The 14,939-nt window shown below is 40.5% G+C and overlaps 1 protein-coding gene across 1 annotated transcript in view; it reads left to right on the top strand.

Moving 5' to 3' along the window:
- Positions 1-911: 911 nt before the first annotated feature.
- T265_02088 (hypothetical protein) overlaps positions 912-14,939 on the top strand; it is a gene marked incomplete at both ends in the record, with an annotated part of 33,664 nt that continues 19,636 nt past the window's right edge. Inside the window, one exon of the mRNA XM_009166247.1 lies at positions 912-1,164. Within this exon, the coding sequence (XP_009164511.1) occupies positions 1,011-1,164 (154 nt within the window). The remainder of the gene's footprint in view (positions 1,165-14,939) is intronic.

The following is a 14,939-nucleotide window of genomic DNA, read 5'->3' as shown; positions in this document are numbered from 1 at the left end:
GACTTCTCAGGAATGCACTTCTTTCTAATGCAAGTCACCCTGGGACCAGCTTCAGTGGAAGAACTTTATAAAACAATTGTCCAGAAAGTTCACGGAGCTGACACGACGTTCCTAAAAAACCAGGACGCACTCGGACGAACCACGGGCTGCCAAAAAGGATTCGGCGACTTCTGGAAAAAAGTACCAACTGTTTTCCAGAAAGTTGACTACAGGGGATACAGATGACGAGCTGGCATTTCGTAAAATGGGGACCCGCTGTAAATCAGAAATCCGCCAATGGAACATGCGAAGACAAGCCACCATCCTGGGCCTCGCCCCAAAAAAAACGTTTTGTTCAAATACATGAGACATCGCCGCAGAAACAAGCCATCCGCGTTCTCCTTGAGGGACAGAAACGGAGAACCAACGAATGACCCATCAGCGGTACCTGAGGTCTAGAGAGAACACTATGCGTGTCTATACCCACTCTTGCCAAGGCGTAACTACGAACAGCCTCTAACCGACTTGGTCTTCACAGTGGAGGACATTCATCAACTGCTGCACAAGATCAACCATTCTACCCGTTGGGGCCCGACGGGGTCAGTCCAAGGATCCTGAAGGAAACTTCGTCCACACTGGCAAATCATTTACACATGGTGTTCCGTCAGTCGCTTGACGGTCGTCCACGCTGCTTCTAGAACCCAGTTTAAAGCACTATTAGACATTTGTTTGCGCGAATCCTCGCGCTGGCAAGCATGCTGCCCCGCGCTGAGAACATAAAAGCAGTGCTAACACCCTTTTTCACTTGTGCCTTTCAGGTGAACGACAGCCACTGACCGACAAGAACAAAACCTACACGGGAATCTTGGGCAATAGCCTCGATCCTGTGTATCAATCCGTGAATCCGTGAACACGAACTGAAGCTTTCTCAAGGCCAACTGTGTTTGAAATTTTTTAAAGGGCCCTTTATATTATCGCAACTATTCACGTGGAATTCATCAACCAAATGTCGGGCACAAGTATGAAAACCTATGGGTCATCAAATATATTTTTACTCAGCTCCGTACCCTGTCTCCATGGGTAACTTCCCTCAACCTGGGAACGAAGATCTTCCCCCACCGTATCCTGGTCCGCCGGGAGAAACCTCACCACCAGTTCATCCTACAAATACGGATATGCCTTACCGTAAGTTGTGCAAAACTTCGCTCCTCATTGGTGCAGTATGAGCTGTCGTCGTGTAAAGCTGATTTTCAATGACCAAACTCCTAAGAGCCTTATCGGCACTAATTAATTAATATGCAGAGGAAATAGACAATAGAAGCCAAAAAGATGTTGAAGGTATGCTGCACTGCAGGATATAAAAACGTATGACTTAATCTGAGTTAACTTCCACTGCATACAGCCACTATAGCAACTACTATATCAAAAGACGCAGCTTACCTCTGTCAGCGTAATTACCAAGTATATGATCCCAGCTAGTGGTTAAGTGACAGATGCACCTACATGGAGTACATAAACACTTGCATCTACATAACGGTGTAGCAGTCCTGAACGTAACGTATATAGCTTCGTCCAATATCGGACCTGCCGATAATCATGGCATAGAATAATGTACTGTGCTATGAAGAAGACTCTGTCTGAATGAACTCAGTCAAACCAGAACTAAGAGACATTTGAAAAATAGAGCACTCAACCAACACAGTTTCCTTTACAAAACTGGTTGACTTGGAGCAATGAAGGTTTTGTCTCTGTTCGGATATTGATGTTTACAGTAGATGCAATATATGAATATATGTCACTTAACGAACAAGTTAGTTGTGGATACTGATATGACTGTCTACCAAATTTTTGACGGTGAACCGGATGTGTGACCAGGATACAAAAATATGTGTGATAATCAAAAGAAAAACTTGTCATACATAGACCCAAGCATTCGAAAAGCTTACAGCGTGTCATAAGAGTTGAAAGCTGGTATGGCGGTGAAGGTGCACGTTACAGCAGTCGCAATTATACAGGAAGCGCGAAACTGAAGACCAAAAGCTTGCATGTGCCACAAAGATCTGCTTAACAGACATGGATTATACAGAACAAGACTATACAGAACGTGCCAGTGAAGGAAATTCACGGATCCACACCTTTACTATAAAGATCACAGCTACTACCACAACAGAAATGAAGGCGTAGCAAAGGTGCAGCTCTTAACAACAGTATCAGGCAGTGTTACTTTTAACTTCTAATTGGGATAAATGCCAACAAACCACAAGGTTAAATGTGTTTTGAGCAAGCTACAAATTCTTGACATATACTGGTAAAACTTTTCAGGTACGAACAGGACTTCAGTCGTAACAGAAGTTTTGCCTAAAATATGTCAAACCCAACTTCACTCCTGGCAAGTCCATATATGGCCAAAGATACCACTAGATTAAACTCCGTACAGACCCCTAAAGCCAATAACCATACATCCGATAGCTGCTAAAATGATGGTAAGTCTAGCTGCCGAAGTAGCACCAATTTCGTTGGTCACCGTTAACTTCCTAATCAACAACACACATAGAATTATAAAAGCGTGATTCTGAATAATTCATGTCGTCATATATTTTGACTTTGAAGGCGTATCCACTCACGTAAACGACGGTCCGCTTAAAAGTCTACTTTAAGCATCATAACCTGTTCTCATCAATGGATTCCTAGCCATTTTACAGGAAACATTTGCGAGAAGCGTAAATGGTACGCCACTGATTACATGCTTCACTTTGCAAGGCACCATATGGATCTAAATGCGGCCCCAAACTATTAACTATTTGCATTGACCGAATCTAGTCCATACTACTTCCAGTTGTATAAGACTTGGAGAATGGCGCCAAAATTTGGTTAACTGTTTGTTGTCTTAGTGACAGGTAATTTCAAAATTGTAAAACAAAATACTGCATTATAAGGCATTGATTAATTGGCTCAATTTTCACACTGAAATGTGAAGCTTTCTTAGCTTTCGGCTCTGGTAGACATAAGCCTTTTATTTGGATACCAGCCTACTGGCACATTTCGTCAATGAACACAATCTAAGGATTTTCTCCCAACACTGTCGCCAAGGAAGGACGCTAGTCGGCCACTTTTAAAAGCAAACATTTAAATATAATCCACAAAGATGCCTCGTATAACGTTTTCTACAGGATTTCAGAGGCTAAGTGGGTAACGGGACAAACTGCTAAATTTTCAAGACTCAATGACTCCTTTCCTGTAACTCTCGTTCAGTCTCCTACTCAGCCAAATCCAAGTCGCTTACCTACAATTCTGAAATATGCTACTTTACACTGTTTTGGTGATGCGGTGTACATGTACATATGTTAAATCCTATGTCTTTTTCGCCCTCTTATTTTGGAATGTGGGTCAACCGCTTTTCAAATATTTGGTCTCGAATTGAATCCCATATTACAGAACAAATATTTTATCAGTCCACAAATGGCAATGATTTGGCTGATATGTACACCCTGATTAGTAATAATTAGAAACGGATACATGATTTAAAAATAGAGAGTTGTTGTCGTCTTGTTTTTATACATATACCAGGCCCTGACCTAGCTCGTCGACTTCCGACCAAATTTCCTGATCGCAATGGCGACAATGCTTTTTTAATGGCCCATTTAAATATGTGGTTTTTCTTCTGATCATTGCATTCCAAGATTTTGTACTTCTCCAGACGCAGTTTTAGTGTGTTTGCAAAGAAGGTTGCAGGTGTTTTGTTTGAAGAACTGCACCAACCATTTTCTGATTCTTTAAAGGGGCAAAATATTCATCACCAAAATATTTATATGTGCAAGCCTGTTGATAGAAAAGAGAAAAAACCAGACGGTGGACGATGTCATGTTCATGTCTCTTTCATAAAGGCGTGCTACTGACGTTGCTTTACGAGCCAAAGAAAGTGTATCCTAAGAAACTCTATTCATCTATCAAAAGCTTCTAGTTAAAGTGGCTGATTTTGAATTTTGTTCAAAGGCAAACCGCTGACTTCTGTTCACCAGTCCATTTCATACTTGGCTTGCATGAGAGTCCAAACCTCCGTCATCACCCCTTCTTTGTCTCACCCTAGCAGCAACCTGGTTTGATTAAACTCTACGTTACCTACTTTCAGCAATCGTTATTAGAAAGAAAGTATGCCAACTCTCCCGAGAACTAGAAATTTTTCGTATACATGATTCAGATGGCACTCATTCATTACAGCTCTTTAAAGGTGTTCCTGAACTTACTTACATAATTTTAAAGATGTATACGCCATTCGTACTGGAAACGCTGCCTTAAAAGCGGCTAAAATATGCCAGATTATCTTCACTATTCTGCTTTATAGAAGTTATTGAAACACTTCCGCCCGAAAAAATTTCTCCACCGTTTTGAAGACAACAATTCTTTGGGGAGCCATCGTTCAGCGAGCCAGGTGTTGGCTTAAAGTTTACACAGTTGGTTTTACCCTGAACTGTATAGGTGGAACAGTTGTGATTGTCCGCCTGCGGAGCCTGGGTGGGGTTGGCATCCGAATTACCTTCTTACGCTGTCTGTTATCGAGCTATACATAGATAGTTTTACATTGATTAAACCCCCATGTTTGCACATTCAGTGCAAACGAGGATGAATGGTATTTTCTCTCAGATTAAGAAAACCAGTGACAAATTATTCCAGGCATCCTTGCTGTTTTCTACCGTTTATGTGTTTTCAAGGATAATTCGATCTGCCGTCACCCGCTCTGTTCATGCATTTGCAGATAAACCTACATCGTTTTTCCATTTTGCTTTACTGACCACAACGCCCTACTTCAATACAAATACGTGATGATGGGGAATAAAAAAACACTTCGATCAATACAATAATCGCCACTATTGTTGATTGAAGCTTGCCTAAATTAGTAAACTTTATCCTCTCAGGTCTACCTACGTATCCATCCACCTTATCGTTTCACTTTTGAATTCGTTATTTATTGAGCTATCTTTTAATCGTTTTTGGGCCTTTGGACCATTTTTTGCCGGCAAACTATCCTGATGGTCTAGATCTTATCAGTATAAGCATCCAAGACTGTTAAAATCCTCTTAATGGAACGCAACTTTTTCACTTCCCCAATTCTTCTTACTTGTGTACTTAAAATTTGCCATACTCCAGACTAACATTGTCAGGTTTGAAGTTAAATGACCTCCTGTGAATATCCTTCCTCAATTACATTAAAATTAAATTTGTATGTCGTATCGGTAATTAATTTCCCAGTAGAAATCTGTGAAGGCTGTTTTGTCGCAAAAAAGTATGGCATTTTTTTAGTCAAAGGGAAATGTGCATTAGAGTTAACCTCCTTTGTTTACTTACCCATATAACTCACTGGCTTAATAGTTCATTGATGAAACCTTTACCTATACAAAAACTGCTAACATTTGTTGCATGGTTAATTACCTTTTATTATTCTCTTTTCCTTCTTTGAACCTCTTTCGTCCTTTGTCTTCTCTAATAATTATAACGCCTAAGATATAAAAACAAGCCTCCGTACCTCCCAATCAAATTTTGGGGTTGTGTTGTTTCACTTAATTTATTCTGTTGCGTTTCATTGTTGTTTACATGGAAACTTTGAATACGCTTCTCCTAGCAGTAAAAAACTGCTTCCAGAAAGCAACATTTAACGTGATTTAAGAAGGATACATTGGGTTCTTTGCCTGCAAAACTATAAGCCACTAGAAAATTTGGAGGCCCCCAAGTAAAGCCTAAGACATGATACCTGTACAGGTGAAGCTTTACAGTATTGCATATTGCATACTATGTAAATACCACTTCCTTACGCAAAAAAATTTAAGAAACCCTAAGCATTCATTCAGATGGTAATATATACCATCCCGTTACTCTGACCAACCAGCTTGATCAGTTATCCTGCAGACAAAACCACTTTTACTAAGAGTACGGCCGGCTTGAAAACCACTTTAGGTCGATTTGATGAATGTCAAACTATCAGGAAGGTCAGATTCCTGAAATCAACTTCTGAACGCCCGGAACCTATTGCTCCACCAAAAGCTCAACTGGAAAGCCGGCAAGCATCCAGGCCAGTCAATCACTCGATCAATTCAGTAAAACCTGATGAGTGTTCTCTGCGCCACAGAAGCACGACCGAATGTGATCAGCGTTCAGGCTTTTCACAGAGGCACGATCGATGTTGATGGGTGATCACTAACGCCTATCAGTCAGCTTGGATCAATGTCAGAAAGTCCCCTTTAAATAGCGTGGGACCGTTGTAACTTTTGCACTCGCTCTCGCTCTCTCGCTCACTCGGTTGTTCGGAATACAGCTGTTGTGTTCCCTTCCGTGAGTCTTTTCTCTCCGACACTAGGCACTGGAGCGGGTCGGCAGCAGATACCTCAGATTGACGAATCAGCAGATATAACACAAACCGCTTTCAATTTTAAGAGAGTCTAATAAGATAACTAATACAAATAAACAGGAACGGTGTATCCTGTCACTAAAACCCTAGAGTTTCAAGCGGAGAAAGTTAGAGCCGTCGGCATCAAACTGTTTGAGTGCATTATAAAAACTAATATATGTTCTTCATGAAAAGATAATATAGAAAGAAAGTTGAAAGCAAACATTTTCGCACACTAAAGAAACTTAGCTTCTGACTGGTCAATGACTATTGGTCAAACATAAAGGAAATTTGTAGAAAGCATGATGCACATAACCACAACACAAACGCAAAGCCCAATACACGACAGAACACAGATATAGCGTTTTCTGAAAATCCTATAAAATAACATTTTCAGGTATTCCGTTTATTTTTTATGACTGTATTACTGAGGCCATGTGGAATAATTCAGGAAATATAGAATCGACAATCGTCCATCAAAAGGATATACCTTCAAGAACAGTGCTGTATGCTCCGTTCGAGATAAGCCCTGTATTGATGGTGAAGCAATTTTTGGTCTTTGATGGGGATTTGCTCGCCTAATTTGCAATCTTTCTTGAGATAATGTGGTTGACATTATACCTTAAAGCAGTTTCAGTACTTTATCACTATCCTTTCTTGAGACCGAAGTCGTACCCCACACCTTATTTTATGCGCAAACTCCGGAGGACAGGGTGGTATTTGTGTGTGTTTGGGACAATAACAAAACTCTGTTGACAGAATGCATGATATTCATTAGGAATGCGATTAAAAATGTTCCGTCACAAGCCAGCATGAGGAAGTCAGTTAGCGGGTGTATGGGTATATCTCGCCACTCTTGCCTGTGCCTACACAGCTAATCTATAATATCTAGTATTTAATATCTTCAAAGTAACTGGTTGATCCAGAAGTGGCTGTTGTCTAATCTGATTGCTCAGCTTGGAATTGGAGTTAAGTCGTTATCTTGTTTCCTTGTATCTGGTTTGTTCGCTGAGTTTCTCTCGTTTGACAGTTCTACTCCCCCGTTGTGGTTGGGTCATCTGGTTTTCTTCCGTGTGATTGGTTGACTGAAAACTCTTCCATTGTGACGTCATTTTAATTAGGAGTTTCCATGTAGGGCAGGTGCTTTTAGAACGTGTTCGATATGTAAAAGCGATCAAAAATAGCAGTCAAGCTGACGCTACGAATAATTGTTTCATCTCCAGATATGAATAGTTTGGTTGCAAGTTGAGGATTTTACTGTTTGCAGCCATAAGGTCTACATAAGAGATTTTGTTCTAGCCACCATAAACTCTTGACCATCTCTCATAAAACCACAACTTGTCCGTTTTGGTTAGCTCAAACATTGTTTTTCGGTTCTTAACTGGACGTTAGTGTCCATGTTCTATCCGGATTTGGGGATTATTTCCTGGAAACAGCATAGTCAGTTATATAAAGTACTCTGTTCGCCTTAGCACCAAAGGTAAAAAGTTTGGCAAAAATTGACAATACTCGTTGATTGCCCAGCTTTTTTCTGGTTAGGCCTTACCTATTCCCGGACTTTATTCTGTTCACAAATAATCTCGGTTACTTCGTGGTTCCCCTACCATTTGAAAGTAAAGCACTTTATTTTACGGTTTTTAAAGATGCCTTTCGATCAGCCATTATGAACTCATAGCCTCAGAGTTATCCAGAAGACTTAAAGGTGACCAGACTTCATCCTCATGAAATAATTTTGAAACTTACTCAGGTATTCCTAGATTCACACATCTAACGACATCTAGTAAGCGTGAAACAACTGTGCAGTGCTCCTCGTCTACCCAACACGGGATAGTTCTATTTACGACACAAAATTTCTATCGGAACTTTCCGAACCAATTTACACTACTAACATTTGTTCAGGTTTAGCCATGAATCGACTGGATGAGACCAGTAGAAGGAGAGCGCTAAACTCTCTTTTAGCATCCTTCATAAAACACTCTTTGTTGACGGTTTTCCTGGGTTAGGTTACATCAAGCTGAAGCGCTCAAATGAGCTTCCACAAATTAGAAAAACACGTCTGTCTCGAACTCCATATGTTCCTACAAAACATACAATAAGATTTTCTCGATAGTAAAACGCTTTGAACTCTCTATGCGTTGGAATGAATGTTGAGTGAATGCAACACACTCGAAACACTCGAATGCAACACCCGAAATACACTGAGCTGGGCAATGTGATTGCAAACGTTTCATTACCAATCGAGGTAATATTATCAGTACGATATTTGTGATGTTGCAGCACATTGTGTAACCGTAATACAATACCCATAAGTTTGCTAAAACTATTCGGGAATATCATAAAAGAGACGTTTACTTGTGTTCCAGGTGGGTCTGCAGTCAAAACCGATTTATTAAGCGGATGAGTGCACAAGTAGGATTTCGTGGGACTTGGGTTCAAGCAGAACATAAGCGTGGGGACCGCGTTTGCCTGATGAGCCTCAAGAAGGACAAAATCGGTCGTAGGCTGTCGGAGAGTTTTCAGCAATCTTATCAGTAGTTTATCACGTCTATGAAATTTCATTTCATCTTTAACACAAAATATGGCCAGACAAAGAATAATGACATTTGAGCCTGCTTTTTGGTTGGTTTCAGTTTTCACGAGATGCTCGTGTATCCCATGTTTAAGGGCAGACGCATTCGAACGGATCTCCCATGTGTGAAAAACACACCATTCTATTGCTGTTCTCGGACGATTGACATACGCGTAATCTAGCTAATACAACAACACACTAGAAAGCTCAATTTTAGGCGAATAGGCGGACCGAATGAATTCAGCGCTTATTAGCATTGTAAGGAGGCACTCTGGAATGCTTATTCAGTGAGCTTTGTCTTAAAAATTTGGAGTTTAAGCTTTTTCAAGAGTATCTTTTGAGTCAGACTTATGCACGACTGTGTCTACTTACTTTCCACCACCAGCTTCATTCAATCCAACAGCCACTTTCAAGAAAGTACCTTTCTTTCATCAATCATACTGATGCATATTCATGTGCATGTCTGTATCCTCTGCAATGAAGTTTGAAGCTACGAATGTGGAAGAATGGTATCTAGGGCAATAGACGTTGGACATTTGAGGTGAATGGATGCTTCTGGGACTAAATTGATGGTTTTCTAGCACGATGAAGCTGCTCAAGGTCACTGCTCAAAGTTCAATACAGTAGTGATAAGTAGCATTCACTTTCACTACCCCTAGGTAGAATGTTGAAGTCCTAACTTTCAATTAACCAGGTAACGAATAAAAAAGCGGCACACTGAAAGGTCACTGGTCAATTATTTCAAGAAACCGTGACTCGAAATAGGCAACCTAGTTTGACGTTTACTCCTGGTAGTCCTCAGGACAGGATGAAATATAGACTGAGTCGATGTTCCATTACCAACCGACTTAAGCTGCCTTGTTAAATCAGTAACAACAAATCGGGTCACAATGGCTACGTGATCGATACCAATTCCGAAAAGGATAGAGAGCAGTCTGATCCATTTGACCATTCCAAGTTCAGTTCTTTTTAACTGACATTGAAACTTATCATGTGCAGCTACTATAAACTCTGATTGAGTTTAGTGCTGCACCTTTAAACGTGAACGTCTGTGGTCCACCATAAGTTTTAGACCAAGTAAATGTCTATCGCATACACGATATTTGAGTGGAATCGAACAGAAAGCTGCCTACCAGATCGTCTTTGCCGTTGGAAATTGGACAGATTTAGACGTACGTGACCAAAATGACTGGGTAAACCTCTAAAGTATTGCACCAACAAGTGCTCCAGTAGGAGGCCGTGACACACTTAAAACTGCGAGGTTTACCTTTCAACGTTGGACACCTAAGAAGATGATATATTTACATTGATTGGCTCTGAACAGGATGACTTATATGTGCTTTTCAATCCTGAACTGAATGACCAATTCAGCCGGCTATTCTTCCTTTGACTGACATGATAATCAACTGTAGAGTGGTAGTTGGCTTCGCAATTCTCGACGTGTAAAGACAAAAAGCAAAATGCGATCTGAATGTGGATAAGGAGGATGTGGCTTGATTTTTCGTTTTGGTCAAGTCTAATAATGTGACCATTTCGGGAATGTTGGATTTCATCCACATTCACTCGGATAAACTATTTTGGTGGAAGTGGTGCATCCCAAACGAATTCTCCTCCTCACAAAGATAAGTGAAAATAACAAGTTTCCAGCTCGACACAAATCGCGTCCTTACCGAATGAACTTGAATGATTGAAAGAAAGCTGTTTAGAAGAGTTTCGTGGTTTTCAGATCACTGTTTTTTCGTCTGTGCATTAAAGCCTACGAATCATCACTTGTCTCTACTTTTCCATTTTTCTCTACATATTCAAATGATATATCATATACATTCACATTTTGCGAGCATCCGAAATAGGTTCTTTGCAACTGTCATCATACCGCGCTTTGTTTAATGATCCATATCCATCACTTTTGCTTTGTGATGTAAACCACATTCCTGAGAGCAAAATATCTATTGTGTCAATTGTAGCAAACCGATTTTTTCTTCCTCACTCATATCGTGACTTTGGAACTCGCTCCATGATGTAACACAAAGACTAGATGGATAGTTATCACACACGTGACTAATCTTGCAAGCATGTACGAATTTCTCGGGCATGTGCTAAAAATAAAGACAATGCTTAAGCCATGAGCGTTTGAATGACAAGTCTGGGGATTAGAATGAAAGTCTAATCACAATGCTGGAAAAGCCAGAGCGTTTTGCCGGTTGTGAGGGCTCCTTTTTTGAAGACAGCAACATCTGATTTTTGGAACAGACTCTCACCATCCAAACCAGTATTCTCAGTGGGAGAAGCAAATTTAAGTTGTGGTTGAAGTGGTAAAGTTGATTACAAAATTCCAGAAAATTGGTACGGGGTTGCCAGTAGAAATGGATTTCTCACTGACAAGCCACAAGAGTTTGGACCTGGTAGAGTAATCCGTCACGCAGCTTTTTCTGACAAGGGACCATTAGGTGGACAAAGTAGGGCATAGCTGCTTGAGGTTGGGAATACACATCAATCCTGTATCAAGACTAAATGCGCAGTGGATTGCGTTGTGTTTGCTTTGTGGTTGTCTTGCAGTTGTTGTAAAAAACAAGCCCGCGACTTGGTAGATGTTAGATCCTCTATAGGAAGCGTAGAACATTTGGGATGACCACTGGACGCTTCACCACTGCTCAATCTATGGACGAATTTAGACCAATATGCGTTAAAACCCATTCAGTAAAGCGGTACTTAGGTGTAATTTTTACTCGTTTATCAACAAAAGGATGTCCGGTCTTCCCATATATTATGACCGCAGTTGGCTGCTTAACAGCAAAAGTGCATGACATTACTCTGTGGCGCTACCCAACGGAGTTTCGGGTATTTGTGGTCGTTAAGTACATTGTAGGGGACACGAAACAGCAATATAGAGGAAACGGTCGCTTGATATAAGGCCCTGCTAGTGTCTGTGTTTGTCAGGTTTTGATAGAAAAACTGGATAATTAGATTTTCTGGAAACTACAATAACGGTATTTCTAGGTTTGAGGGAATTTCAAGCCAACTACGTCCTGAATAGGCTGTGAATGCTTGTATAGCTTGGGTTTCTGGGAATGGACCAGAGCTCTGTTGTAAACATTTATTCTCTGGCTGAATAATTTTTCTAATGTAAATCTGATTAAAAATTTTAGTTGGTTTGTTGAGAAAAGATGTGAAATTCACAAAAGGCAGAAGAAATCTAAAGCAATTCTTGGAAGGGTTTGATATGTCTTCGGTGTGAAAGGGTGATTTCTCTTGGTGGAAGCATTTTAACTGATAGTACGAGCGAATATTGTTACAAGCATTACGATATACAGAAGATTCGAACCTAATGCATTGATATCAGGGCCCACCTCTTAATCGCTTCGAGAACAGACACAACATGGACAACATTCATTCTTATACCCTTAAGAAGTTTTATCGGGTGAAGCAATGAGATAGGCGCATTCAAAAGTTCAGTGTTTTGAAAATGCCATTGAAATTGGCCTCATACGGTGTCTTCTGAACCCTACTTACGGCATGATATACCTCCAAGTCAAGGAAGCATCCTTATTGAGTTGAATTTTCTTTAAGTACAGCTTTTTATCACAATGAGGCATATTAGGTGTTACTAACATAACCACAACAAAGTATAGCTTATGGACAGATTTGTGATACGGCACACAGTCAAACGGTTTTAACAATTTCTGCCTCTCGCGATGGAGGAGTATATGTTTTTTTGCCGAAAAACTTTGTTATTTGTTTGCATTTCATATCTCACAAGAGTATGTAGGACAGCTTCATCTACTTCAGTGATTAACGAGGCTAGTAGTACCCGACACCGTGAATTTCAGGTGGTGTGCGAAACGCATCTTTGCAAACCAGCTTTGCGCTAACTCTCATCAATACTATTGAAGCCTTCTATTCATGTGCTAAGTCTGCTCAGGTCACGTGTTCTGCAATCCAAGACGAAGCATGCACAATGTTAACACACGGATGTATTTCAATCTAGGTATATGGGATATACTACATCGCGCTTTGATTTTCACGCGTTAGAATCAGCTCTGTGATGAAGAATATTGTCTGAAACTGGCCAAAAATTCCCCACAGAGTTAACACAATTCTGGCATTCTACACTGCTGTCTTGAGTTATCAAAAATTATCAGACAGAGTTATTTTTATCTCATGAAGGACTATCTACAAAAGGTTTATTTATTTTCAAAGGTTAAGAAAGCCTCGTTTTCTTCTACCAGGTGATCAGTTCTGGGCAAGACTTCGTCACCAAAGGAACAGATTTCACGTTTGACGATACAATACTGTCAAAAATGGTGAATTTCGCTAAAATGGCACTCAGAAATCACAAAGTTTCAGGGTGTGCGACATTTTTAATGATTCGTTCCTAATATGCTGCACCTTAGGATACAGATCATCCCGTCGTGCGGAGGTTTTGCATTGAAACCCCATAGTGATTCAGGGACTCGGTGCGTAGTTTGAAACAGACTGTTACAACAGCATGCCGACACAGTCATTTCGCCTACCATCTTCTCGACTGGCCTACTGTACTTGGCTATATGCATGACAGCCCTCTTATTTAACTGAAAAACAACTACTCACCTATATAACCCAACAGACTGAGCACACTTAGTGATAATACATCATCCGGTCCAAATAAGGCCTAAGTGAGGATGTTAGGTGTAACCACATTTTTCCATCCGTTACAATATAACTATGACTTTAGTCTCCTTCAAAGAAAACTTAAGCCCAGCCTTTATTTATCTGTATCAGTGTCAACATCAAATCACCTACACAGGCCGCCCGATAAGCACTTTGTGATCCCATAGGTTTATTGCCGTCTGTGGTTTTCAAACGCAGAGGACCCCAAGGTAGGTACTGGACACTATGACCCTCAAGAACGCATCCGTCGTCATTACATATAGACATACAGTGGAATGGAAGGGGTCCGCAAGTTTCTTTGCACTAGAGCAGACGACAGTAAAGTATGGTGAAAGTTTTTAGGAATCGTCAAACTAGTGGATTTTTGCGATGGAAATGGTTGGACGAATACAAACACCCCGGAACGAATCATTTTTGGAATTGAAAATAATCATACTCAGTTTGCTGACTACCTTAAGCCATTGCTGTTCTTGAAATATGTAATAGGCTGGTAAGCAACTTTCGTCAATTTTTTGCCTGTCACCAATTAGCTGAATACTGTTCATGACACGAAGCACCTATATAAGGTTTTCCCCTCGGCAACCCTTTAGACACTATGACAGTGTGATGTCAAACTAAGGATACTTTAATCCAAATAAGCACTCCCATCGCAAGCTAACTGTCTTTCACAAGGAACCGGGTATATCTTGGCTTGTGTGATGTTCTTTGTACCTGATGACTCAGCACTTAATAATAAGTGGAGTGTTTCTGAATTTTTTTGGTGACTTTTACGGCATCGTACCAAGTATATCCAAAAAATGCCTGTTTGAAACAATGGTCATCAACAAGCATTTGTGACTGGTACCGAATTCTATCGTGCGGTATCAAATCTTCCGGCTTTAGCCTCAACATCACCCTCAACAACAACAGGCGTTCAAAAGTCCTCCTAACCATTTACAGACACCTAGGTGAAAATATCGACAGTTGTTCAGTTGATGGAAGGCATGACAACGAAATTATGGAAAAGCAGACGAAGGTTTGGACAAAAATTGTCCCCATAGACCTGAATAAGACGTTGCGTTCTCTTTTTTCCCTGTTAGTGTGCTATGCTTGTTGTTCAGACCAATTAATATGAGAATTTAGAGCTCTTGATCTTGATTGCATGTTTAGTTATTTGTTACCTACGCAATACACAGTGCGATAGAACGGACTAGGATTAATGATACCGTCCCACGCAAACCGTACTGCTGGGTTGTTTGCACACTCAGCAATTGACGCTATATTTTTGGAAGAGACATCATTCTGACTAATTCTGATTTACAGGATGTGCTGCCTGAGTGTGAAAAACAGCCAAATCTAGTGGTTTTGAAAAGACTGATTGTTCCC

Source organism: Opisthorchis viverrini (assembly GCF_000715545.1).
Source record: "Opisthorchis viverrini unplaced genomic scaffold opera_v5_24, whole genome shotgun sequence".
Lineage (NCBI taxonomy): Eukaryota > Metazoa > Platyhelminthes > Trematoda > Opisthorchiida > Opisthorchiidae > Opisthorchis > Opisthorchis viverrini.
This window is presented reverse-complemented; position numbering and strand designations above follow the sequence as displayed.